The sequence below is a fragment of the Protopterus annectens genome, chromosome 12.part0 (genome assembly GCF_019279795.1).
Source record: "Protopterus annectens isolate FY-2018-M chromosome 12.part0, PAN1.0, whole genome shotgun sequence".
Classification (NCBI taxonomy): domain Eukaryota; kingdom Metazoa; phylum Chordata; order Ceratodontiformes; family Protopteridae; genus Protopterus; species Protopterus annectens.
Window position 1 is genome coordinate 288,958,964 of NC_056746.1, and position 15,574 is coordinate 288,974,537.

Below are 15,574 nucleotides of genomic sequence, written 5' to 3' on the forward strand. Positions count from 1 at the left end.
GAGGAGTTGTGGTTGGTGGGTAAACAAATGCAGTGTACAATATAGGGCAAGAGGGAAAGCACAGTGTAGGGGAAGGGAAAATGTAGGGGTCTAAAACACTACTTGCAATCCGTTAAGCACTGTGCATATGAAAACAGTATACCTGAATGGAGTTAAGTCTGGCTATGACGCATAACACACAATATAAAATTTCACTTTCAAAAAAGATGATTTGAGTAAAAAAAAAATATAAAGCCTTGTTCTTAGCATAACAAAATGATAAGACTCATAAGTACTAGAATTCTCCTCCTAAGTAGTGTGTCTGAATATGCATTTTTCTTTTAAACTAGCTATGCTTGGTAACCCCCCCCCCCCCAAACAAACAATATACAAAAACTGCACTACCTTAATAATTGATGTATACAATAAAAAAAAATACAAATATTTAATGGACACAGCTCATCCTCCAAAGATGAGCTATGTCTGTCATATGTTAAAAATAGTGTGGTTAAAATATTCTCCAAGAATTATATTTCTGTAAAATGAATCTGCTATGAATAACTGCATTGGGTTTGTTTGACTTGCAATTATTCACTCCAAAACACAAGGCGAACCTCCCTGCATCTCATGATGGGTAGCTCAGCCCTATACCCCTAATATCATATCTTCCATCTTGAATATCGCACAGACTTGGAGAAGAGGGAGAAAGTGAGAAAACTGCAATACTCGTCTTCTCACTCTTCCCAAAATCTGGCACAGCCATGATGAGATGCTGGCAATCTATTCAGTTTGATGTTTTTGGTGTCGATCAAGTGTGTAGCAAGAAACAGCAGGGCACCTAAAATAACCAGCAAGCAACTGCCAAGCCGAGCACAAAGTTATCAGTATATTAAAAAATCAGAATGTACTGACCTATACTAGAAAACAAAATTGAAATGTGTGTTCATGTATGCATCCATTGTGAATTAAAAAAAAAATCTTTTACAGGCTACCTTAAAGTCCCATATAGTCATTGCTCCATCAATGCCAGTTGTGCAGAATTTTCGACAATCTCTCTTGTCTCCTTCATATATAGACACTTGGCTGCAAAGAAAAAAAAATGTTTTAAAAATGTACATTGATATGTAATGACAATTCAAAAGAAATGATTCAAATGGTTATAATACTGAGACTACATTCAGACTGACATGTCACTCAGCAAAAATGAACGTTATGTACTTATAATGATCGATCATTTTCATCCTAGTCCATCTGATTGGATTATTAAGACTGGAGCCACCTGTTGACTCTGTTCCAGATGTTTTATAGTGCTTCCAGCCTCGAGCTCCTAAATTTTGTCCTCCCATAATGCCCTGTACACGTGACTGTGTGGTGTGGGAGAACAACTGCGACAGGGCTAGCCACCCAGTGGTTTAAACCTTGGCTCTACATGATTGTTGCACTTGAAGTGACACCCCTATCCCATTTGCAAAAAATGGGGAAAAAGGGGTTGTGGATGGATGGATCACAGCAGGATATCTTTCAGGACAGAAGTCCCAAAGGAAGCTCTGGATTGAGAAATTGTATCCAATTTTTAATGCTTAGCAAAGGTGTGCAATATAGGCCACATAGCTGTCACACAAATTTCCTCCACTGCAAAGTTAAAAGGCATTGCAGGTAGACACTGATCTGGAGAATGAGCTTTCAGCTTGAATATGAGAGACTTAATTGTGTACATAAAGGTTATACAACCCAACAGCCATTTAGATAAGGTTTGATTAGAAACTTTTCCTAATTTACTTGAGGAGAAAGAAATGAAATAAGAATCCTTCTTGATGGCCTTGAGTCTACATAAATGTAACATCAGTTGACAGTGAATATCTAGCATATGAAGGAAGTATATTCCTCAATTTCAGTGGTTTAGGAAAATTACTGGCAAATGAATGGATTGTTTCAGGCTACATTCTGAAGCTACCTTTATGACTAATGACAGTTTCATTGAGAACTCATCTTTGCAGATGATCAGGCAGGGAGCAGCTGATGACAAGGTATGGAATTGGAATTTCTCCTAGTAGAAGTAACAGCAACTAGATTCCACCTCCAGTTCTTTTACCTCATTTACAATATTCAGTATTTCAATTACAGTTGGTTTAGATTTTGATTGCGCTTTTCTAGTAATTGCTTTTCAGCAGCCAAACTTATTAAACTTATGCCTTACAACATCTAGGTAATTCAGATCCTATGTCCTAGCTCAAACAGATAATTTCCTTGGTTAGTGATTTACTCAACCATTTCTGACAAAGTACTCTATAGAAAATTTCTGAAATATGCCAACCTCCCCCTCCCATAAAAACACTCCCAATTATTTATCTCTTTCCCAGCATACCTGAAGCATTTGCCATCTACCTGAGGATTTTTTTTTCTGAAGTCTGCTTGTGGTATAAAAATACTTAAGCAATCCTTCCAAGCAATAATCTTAAACCTTCTGGACTTTGCTGCATACTTGGGAGTCATACAGATATCTTCCCATTGCTTCACTGTAAAATGCCATTACAGTATCTTACTCTAACCTCCTCTGACTGATTAGTACAGACATCTAATTGGAATCAACTCCTTTTCTCCCCTTTTGTACATGGGGTCATGTCCCCATAAATACAGGTATTGCTGAACCAATTTATGTATAGATACAACTTTACCACTATAACCCGTTTTATTTCCATTAATTGTATATTCAGAAAAGATCTGAACCGGTCTCAAAATGTCCCACAACACCAAATGTCCTTTTCTAGATTTTTCAAGTCTTCTTTCAACACATATCCTGTACTACTAAAGCATATGTTGCCAAACACTCCCCTCAAAGCATTCACAGTTACTTCAGTAACAGGGGTATTTAAACTCATCATTATCGAAGATGATTAGTGTAGCCTCATGAAACATAAATGGCTTGCAAGACATTAAAAAGAAAAAGCTAATTTTGCACCTTATATATCAAACTCAGACGTAACCTTTTTACAAGAAACTCACATGACTAAAGAACAATGGGACAATGATATAGATAAAAATATCAAGTGGATTCAACAAATAGCAGCAGCCGGGGACAGTTATAATAATTAAAAAATAATTTAAAGGGAACATTACCAAACATAACATTGATACAAAAGGCAGGTGGTGCTACTGCATATGCTCACATCCAGCTTACAAAAAACCCTTACTGTTATGTAATGTCTATGCTCCTTGTAGCTATCAGCTTGACTTTCTAATTGAAATCTACAACTTGTTACTAAAACACCCAGACCATCTGATTATAACTGGTGGAGACTGGAATACAACAATAATAAAGACATTGGTAACCTCCAAACTTTGGACCCCACCACCCAGTTCGGGTTTGTGAAAGGCAAATCATGCCTCCTGAACTTAATTTGACTTCTTTGAGGCAGTCACCAAAGTGGTAGACGAGGGTAAGGTGGTTCACACAGCCTATCTTGACCTCGCCAAGGCTTTCGACACCATCCCCCATTCTGAGATTATAGATAAACTCATTAAACTAGGTATAAATCCTTACGTCACAAGATGGATTGCCAACTGGCTCACTGACAGAATCCACACTGTAAAAGTTGCAGATTCCAAATATGACTTCAAACCAGTGGCAAGTGGAGTACCACAGGGGTCAGTCCTGGGACCTCTCCTGTTTGGTATCAAATTCTCTGAAGTACAGGCTTACACAGAAGGCCTCTGGCTAACGAAGTTCGCAGACGACTGCAAACTAGGAGCCATATTAGAGTCCCCAAATTATGTGGACATCCCACAGAAGGGCTTCACTGAGACAGATGCCTGGTGTCAGAGCCATGGCCTCAAGCTCAATGCCAAAAAGTGCACTGTCATCCCCTTTGGTAAAAAACTCTGTACCCATGAACTATTACATAGGCGGCAATCCACTTAATGCCGAATGTGTGATAAGAGACCTTGGGACCCAGGTGGAAAGTAATCTCTCCTTTGATAACCACATCGCCACAGTAGTCAGGAAATCCTTCTACGTGGCACACCTCATCACAAAAGAGTTCTCATCCAGGAAAAAAAGAGGACATTGTTCCCCTGTACTCGACACTCATTACACAGATTATAGAGTACAACGCCCCTTTTGGAATGTACCTCACAACACATCTGCAGCAGCTGGAAAGGCAACAGAAGTACCTCACAAAGATGATTACTGGCCTCAAACATATGCCCTACACTGACTATCTCAAAAAACTCCATCTTTACTCCGTAGGATATCACCTACTCCGAGGTGATCTCTGCCTAACATATAAAGCTATGTCAAACCCAGAGTTGTTGGACATGCTGCACCTAAAGAAATCCTAATCCCTCCAAGCTACTTTCTCTAGGGACCTAAACCTTGTCACCACAATAAACAGGACATGCTGGAGGGATATATTTCTGTCCCAGAGACTCCCCATACTCTGGAACAAGCTACCCATCTATGTCAAGCAAAGTTCCTCATTATCACTCTTCAAGAAAAATCTTGATGAGTGGATGGGAAATAGGAAATACACCCCGGGGATCACTTCTGTGGCTCTAATCAACAGGGGCACAGGAAAATAACTTTCTTTGGTGGCATAAGCCGGGAAACCTTGTTGGCTAGGCTTACTTAGGCCCTTGGGCCAATAACCTAGTACCTATCTATGAACCTATAAATCCATCTAAAGATAGATCAAATAAAAATAATCAATCACCCAAGCCACAACCTTTCTATCAGAATTAATGGAAGACTTTAACCTAGTGGATCCCTTTGAATTAAACACAGATAGTTTAAGAACCAAATACACATATTTCTCACCCTTCCATAAGACATGGTCGAGAAGTGACATTCTTACTCTCACAAAGCATAGCTGCTAACGACGTTCATTATAACACAGAACCTAGATCAATATCTGACCACTCAAAAATTAATACAACACAAACTAAAGCTAAGTTTATTACATTTACTTCAAAGTGGACCCTAAACTCAAACCTGTAGAAAATCAAAGAAGTGGAGCAAGAAATTATAGACTCTCAATCAATTAAATGTAAACCTTACAAACAATAATACTCCTTTAGATATTCAATGGGCAGCCTTTAAAGCCAAGGTGAGGGGTATCTTGATTCAAAAAGCATCATTCTATAAAAAATAAAGAGAAAAAAATAAGTAACATAGAGGGTAAACTAAAACTTATTGAACTAGAACTACAAAAAAATTCTCACCTACCCTTGAGAAACAAATGGCAAGCTTACAGAAACAAATAAATGAGATTCTAACGCAACAATATACATTCATAGAACTAAGAATGTTATATAAATATGCGTAATGGGCGCAGACCCCTCCAAAATGCTAGCAAGACTTATTAAAGTCAGAAACATTTCTCCATTATTTTGGCTAGTGGGGAAAGAATGGCAATGGGTCTATAGTTGGATATGTCTGAGGAGCTACCACCTTTATGGTGTGGGATGACCCAAGATATTTTCCAGAGGGAGGGGGATAGCATTTTTGGATAAGGTTCTGTTGATGAGCATAGACATGGGATATGCAATAGCATCTGCAGCTATTTGTAGATACTCTGCAGGGAGGAGGTCAGCAGCGAGGGTGGTAGGTTTTAGTTTTTGGTGTTGTGTGTGAAGTCGTGGGTGTCTGACCATTTGGATAGTGAATACCATGGTCAAGTGTTTGTTCGTAGGCAGTGAGATGGTAAAATAGAAACAGTACAGGCATTTGGGTAATTAGTGTTTATTTTTGCTTGTTTGCATTTTGATAGGGGGCAGGCCAGATTTGATGGCTGACTGCTAACAGCGTGTGGAAGAATGAGAGAGAAGGAAATGGGTCAAGGGGGCAGGGTTGCTCAATGATGTGTGAGCTGCTGATTGGTACTTAGCAGGAGAGGAGTGGCAAAGTCTGGTTTAAATTTAGCACTAGTGGGGGCGGGTGAGATTTGGGTCAGGGAGGGGAGCGGGGCTAACACTGACTCAGAGTTACCTTGGGCTTTTGGTTTGGTTTGGTTTGTACGATTGTATGTAAGCAATGTTTTTGGCAGTACTTTAATCTGTTTTATTCTTTTTTTAATTTTACACCAGTTTTCAGGCTAATTTTAATTGGCTCCTAGGGAGTTACCTTGGGCTTTTGGTTTGGTTTGTATGACTGTATGTAAGCAATGTTTTTGGCTGTACTTTAATTTGTTTTATTCTTTTTAAATTTTACATCAGTTTTCAGGCTAATTTTAATTGTATCCTAGGGGTAAACTAGCAAATGTAGTCAATAAGGAGGGAGCGAAATTACTTTACCAAATTAAAAAGTAAATGCTTGGGACTGGAACACTGTGTGAGTGTAAGGCTGATTCAAAGTAGTATAGCCCTATCTAGTGGCAATTGGCTAGATTGCTTCACTGCTGTTGTGCATACACCATTAAGCCTCAACAGTTTACTAAAACTAAATTGTAGTTCACCTATTACAATTGAAAAGCTGGAGGGAGTCAGGTTCTTGCTTCTCAGAGGTTTTACTTAGTTAAGATAGCCAGCTTCAGTGGAGAAGGTAGAAATTGCTTTATGCAGTGAATCCCGGGTGGGGTGGGGGGTCACTCAGGAAAGAAACCTGTGCAAATTGCTATGCAGGCACAACAAACAGAGGGGTAGGGAAGGTACAACAGCTACAGGATGAAATGAATGTGTCTTTATCCCAAAACCAAACACTGACTCCAAAAATTCGAACTACAGACCCACTGCTCTGATAAATTTAGATTTGAAGATACTTTCAACAATGCTATCATACAGAAAATCTCTCCACATATAATTTCACCTGAGCAACTAGGCTTTATGAGTCAGAGACAAGTATAAGACAATACGCTAACCATTGATGCACTAACCCACCTATGCACTAAGAACAAATCCCCTAAATATGCTATATCAGTGGATGCAACAAAAGCCTTTGACAAAGTCACTCAAAAATTCCTTTTTATACTTCGACAATTTGGATTCCCACAAGAATACATAACTTGTTGTGTCTTCCGGCTTATCCCGTGTAGGGGTCACCACAGCGGAACTCCGGTCCACTAATGTTTGTTAGTGGATTTTTACGTGCCGAGTTACCAGCCCTGATGCACAACCTTCAACGAAGGCATGCCCATTCACGCATGCCTCCACACAGAAGACGCTCTAGCTGAGAATCGAACGCGACAACGTTTTGCTCTGAGGTGACAGTGCTACCACAGCACCACTACCGCGGGTCAAAATGCCACATAGTAAGGCAACTACAACACTTTACACTAATAAGAAAACATCTAACCCCATAAAGATTGTTAATGGCACCAGACAGAGATGTCCACTCTCAACAAACCTGTTCAATTTCTATATAGAAGCACTACTACTACTACTATTAATGTCAAAAAACATATCACCACATTATTTCAGTATCAAAAACCTAAATAAAATACACAGCCTTTGTAGAAGACCTAAATATGTACTTTCAATACCCTAATACTGATCTTGGTAAAATCTTAATTTCCATAGACAATTTCTCCCAAGTATCTAACTACGCAATTAATCCTAATAAGTCAGTTATCTATCTACTAAACCCCATAGGCCATAAGGAATTTTATTTTCCGGAGACTAATATAAAAGTGGAATATACTTTGTAATATTTAGGTATAATCTTTACTCATACACAATCAGATATGATTAATAACATATTTAAATCTTGGACTAATACAGCATGCAACATTAGCAAATGGGAAAAGCTTAAACTTTCTACTTTATCGAAGGCCTCAATTGTCAAAATGAACATACTCCCTAAAATGTTATACCAAATGAATGCCACTGACATGAAAATTCCAGCTACCTTCTTTAATAAAATTAAAGTTCGACTAGAAAAATCCATATGGTACCCGAAGAGTAGAAGAATTTGTTACAACAAACTAATAACTACCAAAAGAAAAAGGAGGTCTAAGCCTTCCAGACTTCCAACTCTACCATGAAATCATTAATGCTAGCCGCATTATTCATAGCCTCATTACCCAAATAGCCAACTACGATCCACTGGGTAATGAATGGTACCCATTATGGATTAAATTATTTCACCAAAATATTACTGCATCTAAAATTAACCCAAAAGCGATTCCCTTCCTAAATCAAGAAACCCTTAAGACATTAAAAATTCACCCAGTTTTAATAAATAAGTAAACATTTTCAAGAAACTGCTAATATCATTAAAACTAAAAGATATGATTACTCTTCTACAACCAATACACAACAATCCTAATATAAAACTAGCAAACTCTATGTTAAACTTAGATAAATATCCATTAATAAAAAATTATGCAGTATGGGACCACTACCAATTACAAAACATATCGATGGAAAACATCAAGAACACTCGAGTAATACATACAATATGATAAAACAAATCATATACTTAGTTAACAAAATAACTAAGGATATTATTATAAATAAGCAAGATATCAAAGTAGCACAACAAATTCAAAAGTTGCTCTTATACAAAAAGAAAATACTTTCAAATACATATAAATTAATAACTAAAATAAAATATCAAAATACAATCCTATTTTCAAAGTAATGGGAAGAAAAATGCAGTAACTTGACAGAAAAGCAGAAGGAATTAGCCACTGGAAACACTATAAAACTGACACCATTTAAGAAACTAATATATACTCAGATTATGATCTTCAATAATGCATACCACACAACTGTCCATCTTAACAAATTTAATCCATTTAAGTCATGTTATTGTCTTTTTTGTCCTAAGAAAGAAGCTGATATTTTACATATCTTCTGGAGCTGCAAAAAAGTTTATAAACTGTGGTGCTCACTGAGATTTCTCTTAGAAAAGCAGGCTACTCAATCAACACTATTAGGGAAAACAGCGATACTACATATTTTTAAGTTGAATAATAGCCTCACTAAACACATCACTATAACACTATGTGCCTTATTAAAATTTTACATACCAAAAAACTGGCTGGACAGATCCAAACTTACTTGGGCAGAATACAACATGGCAAAAAAAATAAGAAGTTATGTACCTACCATAACGTTCCATGTTAGTTGTCTTCTTCTCGCCTTCTTTCTTGCTGGATGGGTTCGGAGCCGATCCTCGGCTCCGACTCAGCCAATACCAAAGCTCGAGAAATAATTCCACCGGCTCGAGGCTCCCCTATATCCCACAATGCTAGGCGGTAACTACTCAGATCTTGTTTGATAGCTAGACCAAGCAATTCTAGTCTCCATAGTATGGAGAAAGGTAACCCACCTCTATATAAACCTGAGTGTAAGCTATCCCAGACCTAACAAAAGGGGGAATAGAGGTGGTAGAACGTGTGGGAATGAAAACTTCCAGAGGAAGATCACAAAATGAATTCCTATCAGTCTGTCCAGGCTTGGGGGAAGGAGGGTGGGGCCTTAAGAAAGAAGGCGAGAAGACAACTAACATGGAACGTTATGGTAGGTACATAACTTCTTAATGTTAAGTTGTCTATCTCGCCTTCATTCTTGCTGGATGGGACCGCGTCCCTAGCACCTTATCCCGGGTGGCCTATCGGAACAGACTCTTGAGAACAGTGGAACCAAAGTTGGCACGGTTTCTGGAGGCCATGTCCAATTTGTAATGTGAAATGAAGGTATGAGGAGAAGCCCAAGTGGCTGCTGCACAAATGGAATCTATTGGCAGCCTATCCTGAAAAGCTACGGATGTAGCTAATGCCCTAGTTGAATGAGCTCTAGGTCTTGAAGGTAGTTTTTGATGTCTGATCTCATAGATGAAGGTAATTGTAGAGGCGAGCCATCTTGAAAGGGATACTTTAGTAACTGGAAGGCCCAATTTCCCTTCCGCATACGATAGAAAAAGCTGATCAGATTTCCTGAATCGTTTAGTCCTGTCTAAATAATATCTAAGTTGGCAGTGAACATCCAGAAAATGTAGCTTTTGTTCCGACCTGTTGGAATAGTTAGGGAAAAAGACGGGGAGTTCAATCATTTGGTTTAGGTTTGTTTGAGAGGAAACCTTAGGTAAAAAGGATGGATTAGTAGGGTGGGATACCCTATCTTTGTGAAACACTAAGTAAGGAGGACGACTGCACAGAGCATGGAGTTCAGATACCTTTCTCGCTGAAGTTATGGCTACCAGAAAAAGTGTCTTCCATGAAAGCAACTTCAGAGAACATGAAGCCGCTGGTTCGAAAGGGGGAAGGATTAAGGATGCCAGAACCAAGTTCAAGTCCCATTGAGGCGGGGGATCTTTGATTGGAGGTTTGAGAAGAAAAACACCCCTTAAAAAGGCTTTGCAGAGCTTGTGAGCCATGATGCTGGACTCCGAGACACCTACATGATAATTAGATATAGCAGCCAGTTGAACTCTAATGGTAGATGAAGAAGAGCCTAAATGAAAGAGTTCTGCTACAAAGTCTAGGATAGACTGGATAGGTGCAGTGAAGGGATCTATATTTTTTGATGCTGCCCAAAAGGAGAAGCGTTTCCATTTGCTATTATAAATCTTCCGGGTAGAAGATTTATGACAGGCTATCAAGATATCTCGGACCGAGCGAGATATTAAGGGAAGCCTGGCTAAGGTCGGAATTGGAGAAACCACGCTGTGAGGTTGAGAGAATGAAGAGATTGGTGCAGCTGGCCCGACTGGTGGGTCAACAGATCTGGCACTGGGTCCAGATGCCAAGGCTGCTCCAAAAGGTAACGATGAAGGAACGGAAACCATATCTGTCGAGGCCAGTAAGGGGCAATGAGGATCATTGTCACTCTCAAGGCGATGGCTTTCTGAGTTATCAGTGGAAAAGGGGGAAAGGCATACAGAAGACCCCGGGGCCAATCGTGGACTAGAGCATCTCTGGTGGGATGGCCTGGTAATGGGAAGAGAGTGAAGAAGTTGTGACACTTGCTGTTTTGGGGAGTAGCGAAAAGATCGCAGCAAGGCTGGCCCCATCTTTGGAACACTTCTTCCAGCACTGATTTCTTCAGAGACCACTCGTGGGGCATGAGAATTGCCCTGCTCAACTTGTCTGCAATCACGTTGGACTTCCCAGGAATGTGCGTTGTTACCAGAAAACGATGAGAAGAGATCGCCCATTGCCAAAGTCTGAGTGCCTCTCGACATAAGGGGTATGATCTGGTTCCGCCCTGTTTGTTGATGTACCACACTACGGACATGTTGTCCGTCTGAATTGCAATAGTCCCTGTGGGAAGAGAGTCTTGAAGGGCTTGCAACGCTAAAAGCACTGCTCTCATCTCTAAGACATTTATGTGCAAGTAGCACTCGAAAGGTTGCCACGTGCCCTGGACTGTCCTGCCCTGATAATGCCCCCCCACCCGATCAGGGAGGCGTCTGTTGTCACCGTGGCGACTGGGGGGGATGAGTGAAGGGTCTTCCTTGGAGAACCTGAGGTGATGTGATTCACCAAGACAGTTGATTCTTGCATGATTGAGTTATCAATATAGTGTGGGACATCGGGAGCTGTTGGAAGGACCATTGAGTAAACAGCATCCATTGGAGGATCCTCATGTGGAAGTGAGCTAAGGGAAGAAGGGGGATAGCTGCTGCCATGAGTCTTAATACCTTCAAAACTAGTCTGGCTTTGACTTTGTTGCATTGTAAGAGAAGGTAAACTTGCATGCGGATGTCTGACACTCTTTGCTCTGTAAGTCTGGCTGAAAGATTGTGTGTCTAAGGTGGCACCTATAAAGGTAATAGATTGACAAGGCGACAAGGCAGATTTTTCGAAATTTATTGAAATGCCTAGAGCTTGGCAAGTTTGGATAGTGAAGTCCCTGGATAGAAGTAGTTGATGTCTGGTGGTGGCAAGTAAGGAGCCAGTCGTCTAAATATGGAAACACCTGGAATCCTTGACGTCTCAAGTGAGCCGCGACCACTGCCATGCATTTGGTAAACACTCGGGGGGCTGTAATGAGACTAAAGGGCAGGGCTCTGAACTGGTAGTGACTGGCTCCAAGCCTGAAGCGGAGAAATCTCCTGGAGCGTCTGTTCATCTTGATATGGTAGTATGCGTCCTGAAGATCTATCGAGCACATCCAATTGTCCTGACCCAAGAAGGGTAGAATGGACTGTAGCGTGACCATCCGGAATTTTGTTTTTCTGACATACTTGTTTAAGTTGCTGAGATCCAGTATGGGCCTCCAGTCCCCTGTTTTTGGTACCAAAAGAATTTGGAGTACATTCCGGATCCTTGCTGGTCTGCTGGGACTGTTTGGATAGCTCTTTTCGACAGCAGCTTTGAAATCTCTAGTGCTGCTTGTTCCCTTAGACTGGGTGGAACGTCTGGAAGGGATCCTTTGGGTTGGGATGGAATGTGAATAAAGGGAATTTTGTAACCCTCGGATATGATCGACTGTACCCATTTGTCTTGTGTAAGGGAAAGCCAGGCTTTTGGGTACAGGGATAATCTTCCCCCGACTGCCTCTGAAGGTGGACAGCCGGGCAGCTCCTCAGGGATGCTGAAAGGGTTTATCAGAGAAAGTTTCTCTGCTACCCTGGTTTTGCGGACCTCCTCTGCCTCTAGAGCGGCGTCTATTATTATTCCCCCCTCTGCCTCTAGAGAGGAATCGACCTTGTGCGTCAGATGAGACTCCCTGGGTTTGTTTGCGGAACCACATTTTCCCTCCCTTCTGACCTTTGGGATAAGGCCTAGAAGGGGTAGAAAAACGGACTCCCAAGGCAGAGAGAGTCTTACCTTCCACCTTGCACCTAGTCAATGTATCCTTCACCTGAGGACCAAACAAGGATGATCCATCAAAGGGGGAATTGGTGAAGGACGCCTTGAAAGGGTCCGCAAAGTTGCACAGCCGCATCCAGGCGTGACGTCCTAAGGCAACGCCTGTGCCTGCAGCTCTACTTGCCCCATCCGCAGCATATGAGATAAGCCGCATGGAGGAGTTAACGATGGAGTTCAGGGTTGCCAACTGGGAGTTCATTTTGTCTTGGAACCCCTCAGCTGTTGGATCCTTTATCGCTTCACCCATATCCTTGAGTAAATCTCTCTGGAGACGAGTGAAGTGACATAAGTAGTTCAGCAACCGCATCGAAAAGGTCGCTGATGAGAACATCCACTTATCGTACCTGTCCATGGTCCTAGATTCCTTATTAGGAGGATGGACAGGTACCGAAGGATCGACTAACTCCTTCTTAGTGGCCGCAGCCACCACCATGGCATCGACGGGGATACCTTTAGATAAAAAATCTATCTTTAGGGGGCAGTAATAAACTTTGACAGCCTCCTCGGGGTGGGTTCCACTGAATCAGGGGCCGTCCAGGCCTTCCTTGCCACCACTTCCATAAGGGGGTCAAAGGGAGGGGACACCCAGGAGGTGGAAGGGCGAGAGCCGAATGCCTCAAGGTACACTGACTCATCCTCTGAAGGGTTAAGGGTTGGCCAGTTCCCCCTCTGTTTCAGGATCTCAAGGATGTCAGCAAAGGAGACATCCTCAGAGGGGGGATCGAGGGTAACCTTCAGATTCCTCTAAGTCAGTGTCAGAGGTGATAGACTCAGGGGAGTCGATGTGCTTCCTCTTGCACTGCCTCTTCCTAGGGGGTTCTCCTACCGGGTCAGGAGAGGCCTCGAAAGAGGAGGAAATTCCCAATGGGGAAACTTGAGGAGTTGGCTCTCTGCGGTCTGATGCAATGGGGTGGGTAGAAATCACCGCAGGCACTGAAGATGGAGGGGCTGACAGAGCCGACTGTGGGGCAGAGACTGGTTCTAGCACACTCCGCATGACCTCGAAGGCACCCCTATCGGGCAAAGCCGGAGGTCCCCGCTCCGAAGAGACAAGGACCCCCCCCGGCACCAACAGGGACGGCTCCGAGGCCGATGTCGGAGCCGAACTCACCAGCGCCGAAGCCCCGAGAGGGAGAGTGGGGTCAGACAAGGGTCCGATTCCACTCGCCCCCTCGGAGCCGACGAGGGAAGCTCGGCTCCGAGATCCCTCCAAAGAGGAGATCGGAGCAGATGACGGAGCCGAAAAGGAAGGTATCGGTTCCAACGCGCCGACAGTCATGGCTCCGATGAGCCCCGGCTCCGAGCTCAAAGGAGTCGGAGGAGGAACACACTGAGGGACGGAAATAGCCGCTGACTGTTGAGTCGGGCTATGCAGCATTTGGGCCAGTGCCTCAGACTTGAGAAGTCTACTCACTACCCTTTGCAAATCGTGGTCAGATAGCCTGGAAGACCATGAGGAATGCGATCTATGGCTCCGTTCCGAAGAAGAGGGATCGGTGCCGAGTGAACGGAGCCGATGGAGGGGGACCTAGACCTCTTCCTCGAAGGTGGCTCCGATAAGACTATCGGAGCCAACTGAGTCTTATCAGCCTCGGCTCCGGCTGGAGCAGAGGTAACAGTATGAGGCTTAGAAACATTGGCTCCAGCCGGAGCCGATGTTGAAGCAGTTTTGATGCTTCCAGAGGACAGCTCTGAAGCCGGAGCCGACCGTCTGGAAGTCTTAGAAGGCTTCCCCGACACAGACTGGGTCGGGAGGCCTTCAGGCTTTAACAAGCCACGCAAAATTAATTTATTTTTGCGTTCCTGCAGGACTCTAGGGCTGAAACCATGGCACACAGCACATGAGTCCTGCAGGTGCAAAGGTCCCAGGCAATACACACAAGACGTCTGACCGTCTGTCAGAGACATTTTCTGACAGCACGAGTCACACTTCTTGAAGCCTGAGACCTTGGAGTCCTTAGACATACTAAAGGCTTAAGTAAGAAACACTCACACACACACACAGCCTTTAAGAAAAAAATATTAATTTCCAGTCACACTAAAGGACTAGGAGAAGGAGGGGAAGGGGCCTAAGGCCTAAAGGGGAATAAAGGAAGGGATTATGGGCAAAAGAGGATCGATCTAATGTAATAGAGAATTAAAACTAAAAGTTATACTAAGGGAAACAATAGGGGTCTAAAGATGTGAGTAAATAGAAAAAAATTCTTCACTAACCTGCCAGAGCCGGTAGAAAAGCACCTCGTCAGCTAAGCGGCAAACGAAATCTGAGTAGTTACCACCTAGCATTGTGGGATATAGGGGAGCCTCGAGCCGGTGGAATTAGCTCTCGAGCTTTGGTATTGGCCGAGTCGGAGCCGAGGATCGGCTCCGAACCCATCAAGCAAGAATGAAGGCGAGATAGACAACTTAACATCATGCATTAGCTAAGAAGCTGTATACCAAAAGTCAAAAGAACCAATCACATTATCAGAACTACTGTAAAGCTTTAACTGATATTTTATCATGAAGGGCAAAGTATGGAAATATACATAAAGTTATTAAACACTCTCTTTAGTTAAGAGTAGTAACAGCATCAACTAAGGTGATATTTTTGTAAATATGTATATAATGTATAGTAGTATAGATTTTTTGCGCATCATTAGGTTGGTGTTATGCTTCAAGATATACTCTTACTGTATTAATATACACGTCGATTCTTCTTCTTCTTTCGGCTTTTCCAAGTTAGGGGTCACCCCAGCGGATCACCGTCCGCTCAGGATTGGCAGTGGAGTTTTACAGTGTCGAGTTGCCAGCCCAACCTACCACAGAAGGCGCACACACTAGGGCCAATTTAGTGTGTCCAA

The 15,574-nt window shown here is 42.3% G+C and overlaps 1 protein-coding gene across 3 annotated transcripts in view; it reads right to left on the bottom strand.

Annotated features, from left to right (window-relative positions):
* ARPC1A (actin related protein 2/3 complex subunit 1A) overlaps positions 1-15,574 on the bottom strand; it is a 1,267,577-nt gene that overhangs the window by 97,678 nt on the left and 1,154,325 nt on the right. For all 3 annotated transcript variants that reach the window (XM_044089354.1, XM_044089353.1, XM_044089352.1), the window contains exon 9: positions 972-1,062. In XM_044089354.1, the coding sequence (XP_043945289.1) occupies positions 972-1,062 (91 nt within the window). The remainder of the gene's footprint in view (positions 1-971; positions 1,063-15,574) is intronic.